Raw genomic sequence first — 16562 nt, 5'->3', positions numbered from 1 at the left:
AACTAGGAGGAGGGGAGGACTTGGAAAGGAAGGAGTTCCTAAATGCTTTCTACTCTAAGTCCAGACCTTCCCCATTACCTGACTGGAATTGGGAGAGAAAGTTTAGAGTTAATTGAAAGAGCTTCAGACATATCTTCAGCCCCAAGCTTGGAGGAAGAGGGCAGCAGCAAGGAAGGGGATAATGGGATTTCCTCTGCCCTAGAAGTCCTCACAGACTCATTTGAATAATCATAGCATTGACAACAAACGATTTAATACAGTGAACTATTCTTCCTATACTCATGAAACGTTAATTCAACAATAACTCTTACTTGAAAATGCTAATAAGCTTGATGCTAACCTTACACAACCATATTATTAATAATTTAATATTAATATTATAAAAAACCAACTACAATACCTAAAAATTATCACCAGAGGGAGCTCCTAGGGCAGCAGCAGTTTACTCAGCATAAGACATTACTCACATTCTCATTGATCTTTTGCAAGAGGTGCTCCCTTTGGTACAACTGGAGAAGGGTAACAATGGATAGAAATCACATGGGCATAGCCCAGGAAGACACACCCTCCCCATAGCATTACCATAGCCAAATAGGAAGGCTTTAATGTATTGTCGAAGGCTTTCACGGCCGGAATCACTTGGGTGCTGTGTGGTTTCCGGGCTGTATGGCCGTGTTCTAGCAGCATTCTCTCCTGACGTTTCGCCTGCATCTGTGGCTGGCATCTTTTGAGGATCCTCAGAAGATGCCAGCCACAGATGCAGGTGAAACGTCAGGAGAGAATGCTGCTAGAACACGGCCATACAGCCCGGAAACCACACAGCACCCAAGGAAGGCTTTACATCAGTATGTTTTGGGCATTGTTGTGAAGAACAATAACTGCAAAATTTAAGTCTTTAGAGAACATCCAGATTATTTCATATGCCAAGTTCAAAGCAACTCAGGAGTTTCTTAGGCGGAAAAGTGGGCATTTCAACAAGATACCTACTAATAGTGGTTTGTGAAGTTTTTAGGAGCCAACTGAAGCTTGATTTATTAGGTCTATGATTCAGAACTTCATAGAAAACATGGTCTGACTATGGGGGGTAAGATTCATTTGGAGACTCCAGTCAACCTACTCTTGAAAGGCAGCTATGAATTTGGTGGCGATACTTGGCATCCCTACAACCATTCAGCAGTTCACAGTATCTACATTCAATATTCCATACTTACACAAGAGCACTCAAACCTGATTGAGAAACATACACAGCTAATATTGTTCTAAAGTAGCATCATCTCCATTCACTAGGCAAACCTCAGCTTCTGCTATCTCACTGACCAGGTAAATTGTATGTGATGTTATTGATTAGTGGCAAATGTCAACAGATCATTTTTACCAAAGGATCATTTAAAATATCAGTAGGTATTGCCAATATAGCAGGTAGATGTTAAAGAAGAAAACTCATACTCAAAACACAATACTTACAAATCAGAAGGTGCAAGTTTCCAAATAAGTAATGCAACTCAGTGGTCCTCTAAGAGGACAATCAACAAATTTTGGAGATGGGGGGACCAGCTTTTATGGGCAAATATACGTATCTTATACATAAAGATCCTTGTCTGGAGTTCTGTTTTTGTATCCTGTTTACTGGTGGTTTGGGAGGGATGCTAACGTTATAATAATTGAGGGGGGCACTTCTGGATTTAAGGTTAATAATCAATGCTTTAGAAGAACTATTCCTACTGAAAAGAAAATGATGTCGCCTCCACCTATCTCAACCTACTGTGGCAATGCTTTGGATACCTGGCTTTTACATACTACACCTGTTTCTATAGGAGGATCTAGTGAGTATTTAAGATAGAAGTCACACTCAGAACACTGACCAAAAGGAAGAAAAACTTACACTACAAAGTATTGTTGAAAGCTTTCATGGCCGGACTCAACTGGTTGTTGTGGACTTTCCAGGCTGTGTGGTCTGGCAGATCTTGTTCCTAACATTTCACCTGCCAGCCACAGATGCATGTGAAACCTTAGGAACAAGATCTACCAGATCACTGCCACACAGCCTGGAAAGTCCACAACAACCAGTTACACTACAAATTTAATATCATGACTATTCAATCTTCAATGAAGTGAAGAGTTGATAATATCTAACCTGGAAACAATTCTGAGAACTGAGACAGTTTCAGATTCTCTATTCTTAACCTTCATGTTGTGGTTTTAGCCGACAAAGATCAGCAGAAGTATCTAAAGAATTGCTCTTGAAGCAGGACAGTGGAGATAATCCTGACTAAGACCAATCATCCTGAGTAGATAAGAATAACTTTGACTAATTTAAGGAACTTATTTCAACTTGAAACTGCCTGTAATGTAATCTTTATTTAAATGGCTATTTTCTAACTACTACCATAAATTGATAAGGAATGCTTCAAATGAAACCAAGTGTTACAAAATTATGAGTATTTCAGGTTTATGTTTTCATTTCATCCCACTATAGGTTTTTGTGATTTCAGAATAAATAGTAAAGTTTAATTATAGCAATCAGTTTCGTAACACTTGGATAATGGCTTCTGTATCCAATCTCATGTAATATATGAAATAACCCTTTCTTTTCTGCAAAATATCTCAGATTTTTTTCAACCTTCCTGCCACAGGATCAATAAGAATTTTCCCAGGCATTTCACAAGGCAACCTGGCAAAATCCAAATGGGCAAAACAGGTCCCATTCTATCAGTCCCCATTTTTTTCTGAACAAAAGCAAACATTTACCTTACATAGGGGCAAAGGTGGACAAAAAGCGAGGAGGTGTGCCACACACAAACTGAACGGGACTATAGATTTCTCCATATCAAAAAGTTGGGTAAACTACAAATCCCATGACCTCAGAAGAAAATGCTGCTCCTAAAAATGCTCAGAGCATTCCAAAAGTCGGTTGCAATGGATCTGTATGTAGCGATCTCCTCCCCTTTTCAAACCAAATTCTCTATATGTGTACTGGCAAATAAGAGAGTGATAACTATACGCAGAGCACATCCCATTTCAATAGGGAACCAAGAGACTCAGTCTCATTCAAAATAAAATTAAGAATTGAGTTGGAGGAGAAGTTCATATTACAAGGTCCCGAATTCAAGATCAGTTGGCATCACTACTTTTAATTTTAATTTGTGAGTTGTTTGTTTGGAAATCTCAGCTAATTATTATAAGCTAAAATGGGTCACATTTGTTACTCAAACCATATCACAACAAAAACCTGAGAAATGATCACAAACATTGAACCTAGAGAAGGAAAGTATTGGTGGAACATGGCACAGGTGCAGAGATGCATAGTCTAGAACACACCTAACATTTCCTTACAGCTACAGATTAGTTTTAGTGGACTTTCAGAAGGTTTGGTGGCCATTACACCTTTTTACTGCGAGAAGCCCCAGGCTATCTATCAAGAAACCCCAGATTTCCCCGTAAACAGATAAAAACCTATTTTGGTATTAATATCATAAGTGAAGCACAGAGAACTTGCAAAAAAGTACTGAAACAAGAGTGAAAGATGAAATAGTGCTGTACTGCAAAACTCACAGTAAGTTACCATAGCTAATTTGATCTACAGACATTTCACATGAAAAGATGTACAAATATATATATATATATTAAAACAAGCATACCCAATACAGCTACAGTTATTGATGACTGGGAGTTTCCTAGAGGGAACGTAGCTGCTTTGCATACATATTCTCCAGAATCAGAAAAAGTAACATTTGTTAAGGTGATTGATGCATCCGTAAGTGAATTATTTTTAAGCGATACTCTTCCTTGATATTCTCCTTGAACGGAAAATCCATATTCAGGATGATGAACAGCAATAGTCTGTGCACTCTTTCCATGGATCTTCTCCCAGGTAATTTGTGTTAATGTTTCATTTATATCAATTATGCATTTCAGTGTTACATCCTTCCCCCACACTGCTTTCACATGTGGATCCACTATTGGTCCAGCTAAGGCACCTTGAAGACAGAAAAGGGAAAAAAAGGGAGGGGGATTAGTTGAGTATGTCACACGTATATTATTGTTAAATGGTTCTGCCATCTTCTCCTTCATTCCACATATAGCGTTCTTTACTATTGTACACATTTACTTATTAACGATCAGCTCACTTAATGAGATTCTCGGATCCACTCACAGATTTGCCAACAATTTACTAAGAACGATAGAAATGTACTAACATTGTTAGCAAATAAACCACAAACATTCAGGACTTTTGGTACCATATGTATAAACCTGTTTCCAACTGCATAAGTTTCCTCTGGTCCTATCAACAAAAGAAGAACAGGCAAATTTACACTGCTACAACATTGCGAGTGTTAAAATACTAACAACCAGTAGTGGAAACACTGTATGCTACCCTGCATTCCAGACAAATTTAGCAATCAGGAATTCAGTAAAAGTAGAGTGGGGGGGAAATGGCAGGCTATTTGGTAGAGCTGAATAGTCTGGGAGCCAATAAAATCAAATATGACTCAGCTTTATTGGCTGAAAGAGTTTCAACTGAACGGTGGAGACCAGCATTACGGTCGAAGTTCTCTCTCAGTTCCATTGCTATTTCCTAAGTCCACCTTCTATGAGGTCATTCAAAGTAGTATTCAGATGCATCTATCACAGTTAAAATGTGCACAAACCCAGATATCTGGTGTATGTACAGGTGCTTGTCAAAGTCAGTACAAGTTGGTTCCTGTGCAAAGATCTTGTTCACATGAATACTTTTAGGCTGGTTGACTAGTTAAGAGGTCACACATGAACATTTGTGTACATAATTTGTTTTTTGCCATCAAGTCACAGATGACTTATGGAGACCACGTAAGGGTTTCAAGGCAAGAGAAATGTGGAGATGGCTTGCCACTGCCTACCTCCATGTCATGACCCTGATATTCCTTGGTGGTCTCCCATCTATATACCAACTAGGGCAACCCTTCTTAGCTTCCAAATCTGAGAAAGAACTGGCTAGACAGGGTCTACCCAGGTCAATACAATTAATACACAAAAGTTAAAATAAACTCTTTCGGTGGGTAGAAACTTTCCACGCAGATGGTTAAGGTAGATTCTGCATTTTCCTAGACATTCAATACTGCAATGAAGGGAGTCATACTATTATGTCCCTCAATCTAGACCAGGGGTCTGCAATCTGCGGCTCTCCAGGTGTTCATGGACTACAATTCCCATCAGCTCCTGCCAGCATGGCCAATTGGCAGGGGCTGATGGGATTTGTAATCCATAAACATCTGGAGAGCCACAGGTTGCAAACCCCTGATCTAGACACTATACACCTATTAATGCAGCTCAGAATTGCATTGGCTGACTCATGTTCAGTGTGTGGTCTACTAAATCTCCCAGATCCCTTTCACATGTACAGTTGTCAAGCCAGGTGTCCCCATCCTATATCTGTGTATTTCATGTTCCTACTTTAGAACTCAGATCACAGGGAAAGGCCCTTCTGACTGTCCCACCAATCAAAGAGGCTCATCTGGTGGCCATAGGCGAAAAGGCCTTTCATTCTCACAATTATGGAACAACTTAATCATACAACCATAGAATCACAGAATCATAGAGTTGGAAGAGACAGCTCCTTTTTCAGACAACAAACTGCTTCTCTAGTATTCCAGACAGAGTGTGTGTATGACCTGGGCATGATTATGTGTTGCTTCTCAAGGAACCACTGTATTTACTCAAAGGAAGTTAACTTTTTTTAAGCTTTACAAGGGTTGGTCAGTTGCACAGTTTGCTTCACAACTATTATAGTAAGAACACAGATTGATCAGAAAAAAATATTGACACATTTTAACTGAATGAGATAAAACACTAAAATTCTCCACCAAACCCAAAGACAACAGGTCAAGACTATTCCTGAAATGGCAAACATGGACAGCCAGCAGTTATGATCCCAGCTAGAGTTACAGTAATACTACAAATATTAAAGAGTAACCACCATTGATGCTCATTTACTCCTGCTACCACGCTGATTAACAGTTTGGTTCTCTTTCTCCTCATGAAGCTGTCTTTCAGAGCTAGAACACAATGGTATCTACTGCATCAAGAATCAGTCAGTACTAGATAATTCCAGGTGGGAGCTCAGAGCGCCATCAATTAAATTCTGGATTTGTGCGGAACTAAAAATGACAAGGAAGAGTGGTGCAGCAAGTGCTGTTTCATACCAGCAAAAGACACAGGCTGTGAAAATTTTTCTTTCATTCTAGGAGCCAGCCACAAAATGAGTCTGCTTAAAATTTTTCAGAGTTTTGTATTTTAATAACCATTTTTTCTAACAACTGCAACCACAAAAGTTACAACTTAGAACTTCAGTTTCTTGAGATTATATTCAGGCTAATATGACAAAAGTACTCTGAAATGTATTCAAATAAGCAGGGACCAGCAAGATCTTGGAAGGGGGATCTCATTTTTGCCTCCCCCATTCTTTCCTCTCCCCCTTCCCTGAATGCTTCCATGCCCTCTCCCCTTTTCAAGCTTCCTTCCCTCTTTTCCACTCACCTGTCCTCTCACTCAGCCTTCAGCTTTCTCTCCTTCCCTACCCCTGCCAGACATTATCCAGGAAAATTACAGCCTAGTAGTACAGCACCAGCCACTAGACTGGGCCCAGTTGCATTGTGGGCTGCTCATGAGACTGGCAGGAGAGCACCTCTCTTTCCTCTATATCAGGGGTCTGCAACCTGTGGCTCCAGAGCCACATGCGGCTCTTTCGTCCTTGTACTGCGGCTCCGTGTGGCTTGGGACCTGAGCAACCTGAGGACCACGTTTTGCCATAATAAGCAAGTGCACAACTACCCAGGCCATCTGCAGAGACGCATGCCTCCCTGAGCCGCTCACTCATCATGCACGTATCTGCTTACTGTTGTCGCCTGGGCTTCAGGCACATGTGCAAGAAATCAATATTGGTGAGAGAACCCCGCCTACCTTCTCCATCTGTGCCTGTGAAGCTAGGGTCCTATGGGTAGACGGGACCAGGGCGCCCCTCCCCAAATCTGGAGAAACTGGGGAGTGTTAAGCTGTGCAATGGGTTCTGGGAGCAGGATTTTTTAGCATGCCCCCTGGTCTGCGTATCCCCACCCAGTAGTTACAGTGCATTGTGGGATTGGGTCTCCCTCCTTGTGGTTCAGACCATTGCAGAAAATTATGGGATTGAACTGCCTCCAAGTCCATACTGGTGGTCATGCATTGTGGGCACTAGGGTGGCAGGCACTGTTTCCTCAGAATTATGGGATTGGACCACAATGCATTGTGGGACAAAGCCCCTTCCCCAGCTTCTCCTTCTGTTCTTGCACCCTTTTCAGCTTCTCTTGCCTTCCCCTTCCTCCATGGGTAGCATTTTTTGGAGACTGGGGGGGTGGGTTTGGATGCCAGAACAGTTGGGCAAACCTGTTGTTATTATTTTTTGAGTACAAAATGTTCAAAATGTGTTCTTTACATAAACAATATATAATATAATTTTCTCTGTAGCACTTCACGGATTTCATAAGCAACACACTATGATTGTTTATACACAGCATAAAGGTAAAAAACAATATATACAGTGTTATCTTCATTTTAAATGTTAAAAAGTATTTGCAGCTCCAAGTATTTTCTTTTCCATGGAAAACAGGTGCAAATGGCTCTTTGGTTGAAAAAGGTTGTCGACCCCTGCTCTATATCTACCTCCACACACTATTTCTTCTTTTCCTCCTGCTATGTACTCTCTCATCCTCCTTCCCTGCTCTGTCTCTCCTTCATACTGACCAAACAACCTACCCATCTTCAGCTATATTTATTACTTATTTCCTAGCATGCGTTAGAGAGCAAGTGTGGTGTAATGGTTAAGGAGAGACAGAGCTGGTAGAAATATCTGTCTTATTTGTTCATGATTCCAGTCTCTAGATTTAAATATCCACAGATTAAGCCACACTGAGAATTAGATAAATTAACTAGTGGGGATCCCTCAGGGACTTTGTGGGAAGGGGCCATTCCATTAATCCTGCTTTTGCTTCCTCCCTATTCCTTATCCCCTCTCCACACTGCTGAGTGACCTTGGGCCAGTCACAGTTCTCTTAGAACTCACTCAGCCCACCTACCTCACAAGCTGCTTGCCATGGGGAAAGGAAAGAATAGTAATTGCAAGCCACTTTGAGCTTATGGTAGAGAAAAACAGGGTATAAAAACCTTCTTCTTCCTTAAGTATTGTTGCCTCAAATGGGGGAAGCATCAATACCTCAGCAGCAGTGAGGGTTGTCAGATCCTGTGTCTCCTCTACTACTACTTCAGTTTGCCACTTCAGAGGCTGAAGGGAATGGAGCCTGATCATTCTCCCCCACCCTCCTCCTCCCCCATACCCTGCCTCTGAAGAACAGTTGTGTGTGCTTGTACAGACAAATGTTCGCTCTTTGAGTTATTGTAAACCCCCTACAGACATTTTAAAAATAGGATTTTTCTGCCATCTTGGTTGCCCACTAGGTTGTAGAAATATCTCTTTTGTGTCCATTTGACGCCAACCTGTAGATTTAAGGATCTGCAGATGGAGCCATGTTGAATATTAAATACACTGTTATATAATGTGGGCATACCCCAGATGTTGTCATAATATTAAAAATTCCAAAACAATTCTGCTCAAAATATTAAAAGTCACAATGAAATTTTTAGTTGTCATGGTGATCTGGAATTCGTTGAGTGCTTGTAGAACATGTCCTGCTTGGCATTGCACAAGTCAGTGTTGAAGGCATTTGCCCAGTTTGGTTGTTTTCACAGAAGGACAGACAGAAGAGCATATTATGCACTACCAGTTTGGGCAGCTGTTCTATAGCCCTCATCTGCTATTTCACTGTTGAATCATGGGATCCCACCATCAGTCGTGCAGTTACTTTACAGCTGCCCTTGCTGGATCTTCTGACAAGTTACAGAAGAGACCTGAAACATCCAGCCACTACAAAGGATACACTGGATGAACAAACGATAATACATTATTCTTGATTTATTTATTTATACAATATCTGTGCTGCTACTCCAGAGAGGCTGCTCAAGGCACCTTACAAAGTAAACTATAATAAAAACATAATATACCATAAAAGCCATTAACAATTCATAAGCCATTAAAACCCCATCAGAGCATAAAAATGTCATAAAACATTTAGCAGTTTTTTTAAAAAAAGCTCATGAATTATTTTCCGGCTAGAAGTAGACTAACACTTTAAAAAAAAAAAAAGATCAATCCCTTGGGGAAAAAGCATGAGTAAAAATTATGTTTTAGTCGGGAACCAGAAGAACACAGGCTAGGTTCCCAGTTAAACTTGAAGGACAGGCCATTCCACAAGGCAAGGTGCCATCGCCAAAAAAGCCCCATCTCTAGTTGCTTCCCACCTCACCTCTGAAGGTAGGGGATACAGTGCAGGGCTTTGGAAGTGGAACTTAACTGGCAGGATAGAGAGTAAAGAAGGAGATGAACCTTCAAGTACCCTAGCCCCAAGCCATTTACAGCCCACAAGGTTAGAATGAGAACCCAGAATTGTACCCAGAAGCAAACAGACAGACAGTGCAGATCTTTCACGACAAAGACAACACGATTCCTGTATAGTGGCTGCAGCATTCTGAATCAGCTAAATATTACAGCGTTTTCAATGTCACAATACATAGAAAGCATTATAGTTATCAAACCCAGATGAGAGCGCATGGAACACCATGGCCAGATCACACTTTTCAAGGCTAAAATAGCATATCAGCAAAAACTGGTAACAAGAAGAAATATAGGCCTTTAACCAGAAGACAGCATCCAGCAGCACCCCCAAACTATGGACCTGATCGTTCAAGGGAAGGACATTTTTTTCAGGACATACAAACTCCTCAGTCGTCAAGTAGCTTTATTACTGACCAACAGCAATTCAGTGTTAATTTATTGAATTCTACCTACTCCATTATGTTTTCTAAGCACCTGTTCTGCCCTTCCAAACACACCCCAATTCAGTTGCTAAGGAAAAACAAAGTTGGGTGTCCTGATCCAAATCTTACTCCAAATCTCCTGATGATCACTCCTTGCGTCAGGTTTCTTCCACATGTTAAAGAATATGGGCTACAGATATCCCTGTGTGATCTCATAGTATAATTGTTATGGGGTCTCCCGGCATCATCCTTGGAATCAGCCAATCAAGTTAATGGGGGAACCAACAAAGCACACACACACACACACACACACCCGGCCACTCTCAACTCAACCATCCTCTCCAGAATGACACCATAGCTGATTGTACTGAAAGCTGCCATGAGATCCAGGAGAATGAATTGGGGCACACTATCACTCTCTTGACATCATCAGTCAGTGCAACCAAGGCTGCTTTCTTCCAAACTGCAGACCTGACTCCTAATAGAAATGGGTCTAGATAATCTATCTCCTCCAAGCTGCAAAACAACCATCCCCATGGATACTTTGTCCAAAAAAACAACAGTGGAATGTTGTCTTCAGAAGTCAAACGACTGCCTCTTTTTTTAAGTGGTCAGAACTCTACCCTCCATAGAGAAGTGTTTATTACTTCCCAGATTCATGACCAAGCCAACAGTACTTGCTACCACAGACACGGAAGGGAAGAGTCCACACTTAAATGTGGTGGGCTGCACACTTCTAAGCAAGTTGTCCTTTACATCAGGAGTCACCACATGAAAGACATACAAACAATAAGGATCAGGTTGAGCAACAATTATTTTTAACTGACCCACACCATAGCATTTCAGTCACAGCAAATGGTAACAACTGTATTTTTAAACACATTGCTAAGGAGTCTAATCTCATAGGCCCGGGATAAGAGCCCTCTCACAACCCAGAAAAGTACCGTATTACACAGATGTAATGGGGAGTGAGAAGAGAGCTTGCTCTGTCACCAATGACTAGACATGATAATGCAGGCTCATTTGGGTTCAGTCCCATTTGCTTTGAGTTATTTATTTGAATTCCAATCATCTACTCAACTGCATTGATGCCCCAGTTTATTCATGAAACTTTTAAAGACAAATTTTATAAATTCACAACACACTAAGGATTATATTAGGATATGAAAAACTGCAAGTTGTTCATAAACTGTAGTAATGCAAACGCCGGGAGAAGTGCCTGAGTCAGAGCGTTCACACAGCCTTAAGCAACTGTTATGTTTTTAGGTGAAGTATCCCACTAGCTTCTAACTCACTCAAAAGTACCTAAAAATCTTTACATAGCACCGTAAGAATAAGTAGGTTGGCACCTGTAAGGCACATCTGAAAGTTCAAAATACTTCATTTATGTCAGCAATTCTTTGAACAATCTTGTTAAGTTGCCAGTATTACCTGCATATTTTAGACGAGACAACTGGAAGCTATGTGCAACTGTACCCCTTTAGCTCCTGTTTCGAAATACCATCTCTGCTACCAGACAGCACAAGATAAAAGGTGGAGAACCACCTAAACAAGTGCACACTTGAGTTCATAAACATTTGACAGTATCTAACCTGCCAATGAAGGAGCCGTATGGCATAGTGGTTAGGTGCTTGCACTGCCATTCACACGGTCAGGAGTTCGAGCCCCCTGTGGATCAGATATCCTGGCAGCTGGCTCATGGTCATCTCAGCCATCCATCCATTTCTTGGTTGGTACATAAGTTCCTAGCTCATAGCTAGGGGGTAAAGAATAGCCGAGGAAAGCAATGGCAAACTACCTCACAAAGAGGCTTGCCTATAAAATCACTGCTCGCAGTGGTACCCCAGGGTTGGTTACGACTGAAGGGGAAACTTTACCTTTTTTTTTAACCTGCCAATGACTGTTGCCCCATAGTCATTTACTTAAAATTAGCCAAACAAGGGACTCAGAAGAAGAAACAACCTCCCCACACTGTCTCTACTTTCCTTCCTTTCCTCCCTCTTGCAATCCCCTCCTACTTCCTTTGCTCTCACCTACCTTTCTTAGTTCCCCCATTTGTGGCTTTCTCTTCTATCCATCCTTCCCTCACTCCCCTGGCAGCCACCATGGCTTCTCCCCTTTCCTTGATTCCTTTAGCAGACTTCTAAAAACATCAAGACAAATAACTTCTTCCACTATACTAGAAGGAAGAAACAAACCAGGATGGTGGTTGGATCATTACATGACAAAGTAACAGGAAAACTGTTTAAAGATAACAGGGAATTGGCAAATAAACAATTAAGCCCTTCTGTCTGTTTTCACAAAGGAAAATGTGGGGCACCTACTCACTTCTTCCAATTTAAGTGGCTCTACAGACAGTTACAACAACTATCCTTAAATGGGGGGGAAAATCAAACTTGAGTCAAACTGTAAGATGAGTACAAACAGTTAAATAAATGAATAAATTCTGCTTGGTGGATTAGCAGTACCAGGATAGGATTGGCAGTACCAGGATAGGATCCAATTGGCTCCAATAATTAAAGGCAGCTTGAAGCCACCCACAAGAGACGAGAGATGAACACTCTATATTTCACAGGTCAATCAGGGTTCCAACAGGAGACTCAAGCTTGTTGACCAGAAAATCCTCAAAAAAAAATCTGAAACTTTGCCTTCACATGAAATCAAAACAGGGGCAGAAGTGATGAAGGATAGGAAATTCTTAACTATTCAGGTAGGTCAATAGAGTTTACCAGCCATGCTAACTTTAGTTTTTCATAAATATGAAGTCATCAGTGAATATAAGGCTGGCCCTGCATGCATGAACTACATGCATAATGGAAGCTGGATTCTTCCTATTTCCAAAAGTTGCTGCAGGATAAAGTAGCCAGATTTGAAAGTCCTAATATGACCTAGGGATAATATGGATATCTGCCAGTCCATCAAGCCTCTCCTATCTTCCAAGGAAGAATGTATTGCAGCAAAACCCAAAATTTTCCTCCAATTTCATTCTGTGTGTGATTAGGCAGTATCTGCAGTTAAACACTTCAGACCCCCTTTCTGGCAAGATAACAGTTACAAAAAATGATAATATACCACTAATAGCATTAGTTGAACTTCAGCAAAGTTTATATAATGCGCTTGTACACAATAGTTTTCTTTTAAAAATATGGAATAGATGTAAATAGCATTACTAGGTGCTTCATGCTTTTTCAATCTGGTGCAACAATACTTTAGGCATGGACTGCAAAAAATGTGGCATACCTCTACAGGCCACATTCACATATCAGGACAAACTTGTCTGTGACAGCATGAACAAGGTCTTCCTCTGCTTACACATTACACTCTCTTCCTTCTCACATTTGTAACACAACAAGCTGAAACATAAAACATAGTTTAACCCCATCTTAGAATCCCTGTTTATGAAGAGAAAGCAACCTCCAATTTGTTGAGTCATCTGGAATAGGGCACTGACATAGACAACTGGACTTTGGATCATGACTTCTCAAACAAGGAAGTTTCTGACTGTGCATAAATGCAGCAAACAACCCAAAGTGAGTGTCTGTCAGACGCTATGTGAATATCTGAATGTGATATACTTTTATCAGAAATAAGAATTTAAGTACTTCAGAGTCTACCCAAATAAAATGCTGAGAAAACTAAGACTGAATCTTCTCAACATCTTTTAAATGCAAACAGGAGCTGCACAAGCTGTAACTGAGATCAGAGGAATGAGGGAGAATGGGTATAACTCTCCACAGTGAAGTTTTGCCAACAGAACCTTTGCTGAGAATTCTGCAAAAATTACAGTTGTCATTTGAATATACCTTTTACAGACTGGCCATTTTTTGTTACGTTAAGCCGATTGATCACTATGAATACTTGCTGGCACACCATGCTGTATCTGTGCAGTGGCAAAATTTAGCATGGTAACAGGGTAACTGGTCATGTATGCGTGATTAGTATGCCATGGGTTACCACAGAAAGCCTTAAAAATTAGATATCCTCTCAGCAAAGACCTACCACCCTCTTCGATTCTTATTCCAAGAGTACCCAAAGAGTTAAGAAAAACCTAGATCAACAACTTTGCTAAGTTCTGAGATGAGTTCCTCAAAATTAACAGAAACAATGTTCACTCAGTGTGTAGAAAATAAAGAATTTTAGTGACCAAGAAAGTCTTCACAATTTCAATAAACTGCATAGTCTGAAAAGTTGGATAAACATAGCTAACAATTTAAAAACTGAAAATGAAATTGTCTAAAGCAGCAAAGTGTGTAGAAAAATGAAGGGGGGGAACCCACTGCCCAAATGAAAAGTTCTTGGCTGTGAAGAATCATCCTCAAGGGTAAAACAGTATGCATCCCACCCACCCCAGAGCAGAAAATACTTTTGAGAAACAACAGCCAGGAAAAGCACTGTGCAAATAAGCATGAACAAATTATTCCTAATTGAAATAGTCTGCCTGCAAAAAATAGGTTACATAACTGTAAGGGACAGACCTCACACCTGTAAATTGCTCACCACAAAAACTACATTTTTATGTATCTCAAGAATGTAGCAAACAGTAGATAAAGATGAGAGAAAGTGGTGAGGAAACAATTCAAAAGTATGCATGAACACCAGTGAACTGTTCAAAAAAGTTTTTTTTTTAATTTGACCACTTTGGTCACAATTTGTAGACAGGTTACATATTAAACTGTCAGAAGATGGAGCACCTCTGACAGAAATCTATATGCTAACAACTGTTCTGAGTTCTGAGTGGGAAAAAGGGGAGACAAACTCTCATTGCATGTCATTTTTCACTTCCAGGGTTAACAACAGACTGCAACAGGAGTTTTTTTGATTGGTGAAATCATGCAAACATGGCTAAACCCCTCATTTCCCAAAGCACAGTGTACACTACACAGCTGCTACTTACATTTTAAAAGCACTAGGAAGAACAATATAACTTTTAGCATCTCATTAGATACATAATAAGAAAGAGACATTAACAATAAAGTTCAATAATCTGAAATAAAAATTACAAAGCATTTCAAATGTGAAGAATACTACAAAGATGTATGTATTTTGTAGTTATGAAAGGAACTTGGGAGATGTATCATTCATGGAAAGAATCTCTGTTCAATGGCTGAAATAGCAAAAACTTGCTTGCCGTTTATTTATTTCCTGCACAGAAATTCAAATACATCAGGGAATTTTTATAACTCTTAAAGAGATATGAAAGATGGTTTTAGATTAGTACTTGCATGCTATCTTAAACGGCTACTGCCTACAGCAGATGCTTTGACAAAGAAATCATGTCAATATATGATATATTTAGCTATAGCCCAAGGCGTGCTTACTTGGAAATGTTTACTTGTGAATGAGCCTGCACAGAATCCAGCTGTACAAGACTGAAGCGGCAATATTAAAAACACAGTGGGCATGCAGGCATCAATGATCCTAAGTGTGAGCTTTCCAGTGACCAGTCCATACCAAGTAACTTCCTCGGTTTTTCCATACAGAAGACCACAGCATTTCTATTTATTTTTCAGGTTTCCAGCAGCTCTCTTTGCCACCTGCCAATGTGGTAAAGAATTCCTTTCTATCTAATACTATACAAGCATCTAAAAGATCAGTGAGCCTAAAAGGTCTATTGAGGGATAAGTCCCACTGTCTTTAATGGATCTTACTCCCAGGAAAATATGACCAGGGACTGAAAACTTAATTTAGTAGATTCTGGAGGGCAGGAAGAGAAATAAAGATACACAACCTAATCAAAACCAAAGAACAGCTCGAAGATTAACACGCACCCATACTTGCACTGACTTCAGCACCTGCTACTTTACATCAGACTGGCTATCAACCAATTCTACCAGGATGCACCAGTTGCTCTTGGAGTCAAGGGTCGCCCCCCCCCCCCCGCCACCAACAGCGAAAAGGGCGCTAGAGACAGGGAGGGCGCGTGTTTAAAAGGGCGGCGGCCAGCTCCATAATGACATCCGCCTGTCCTCCCACAAATCTCCGTTGCCCCGTCATCCAGCGAGACCGAGCGGAGACAGCAAGGCAGCCTCCAGCCCGCCCTGCCCATCACTGCTTCAGAATGCCGGACGTAACGGTGACAAGTGGAATCCCAACAGCTCCAACTCCCAGCAACAGCGCCCACAACACAACACAACAAAGCGGCAGGAGACGCACTTCGACTCCACGACGGGGGGAAAAAACAGCGCTTCCTCTCTACACGCGAGACCCCCGCAGGGAGGAGGAACTGCGCCCCTGGAAACCGGCGCACGCCTCCGCCAAACCGCCCCTCTCACCATACACAACAATAATAAAGATCATATAACGGTAGCTCGCAGTAATCACGGCAGCTTCTTGAAGAGCCTCAAGGCGCAACAGCATTTTCTCGCCCCACCCCCTAACCGAGCCCAGAGTTAGTTCAAGATTCATGCAACGGGGACTTCACAGACAGACCCCTCCCGGTGGCCCAAAGACCCACAACACGCCGCCACCGCCTCCCCCCACCCCGTCCTCTCAAGCCCTTCGACCATCATCCTCCAAGCCAAGGGCCACAGGCGGACGGCCTGCCCGGCCCAGAGGCAGCCAACAAGTCCACCAGAGGCCATGCCGCACGCTCCTGCCCAAGAGCAAGTCCCACTGAAGTCCCTTTTGAGCAGTCAGACTCGGGACCTCCCGCCACGTCCTCCATTCCCCCCCCCCGTCCA

General features: G+C 41.4%; 1 protein-coding gene across 6 annotated transcripts in view; it reads right to left on the bottom strand.

The window, feature by feature from the left end:
- NECTIN3 (nectin cell adhesion molecule 3) overlaps positions 1–16562 on the bottom strand; it is a 78924-nt gene that overhangs the window by 61648 nt on the left and 714 nt on the right. For 4 of the 6 annotated variants that reach the window (XR_007244329.1, XM_048494667.1, XM_048494665.1 and 1 more), the window contains exon 2: positions 3639–3977. The exons of 1 other annotated variant lie outside the window; for it this stretch is intronic. Coding sequence is in view for 4 of the 5 variants with exons in the window: in XM_048494667.1 (XP_048350624.1) it covers positions 3639–3977 (339 nt within the window). In the remaining variant the exon portion in view is untranslated. Of the gene's footprint in view, positions 1–3638; positions 3978–15650; positions 15670–16562 lie in introns of those variants that run through there. One more of the 6 variants, XM_048494666.1, reaches the window with a different exon arrangement.

The sequence above is a fragment of the Sphaerodactylus townsendi genome, linkage group LG04 (genome assembly GCF_021028975.2).
Source record: "Sphaerodactylus townsendi isolate TG3544 linkage group LG04, MPM_Stown_v2.3, whole genome shotgun sequence".
NCBI classification, from domain to species: Eukaryota; Metazoa; Chordata; class Lepidosauria; order Squamata; family Sphaerodactylidae; genus Sphaerodactylus; species Sphaerodactylus townsendi.
The sequence above is the reverse complement of the archived record's forward strand: the minus strand, read 5'-3'. Positions and strand labels throughout refer to the sequence as shown.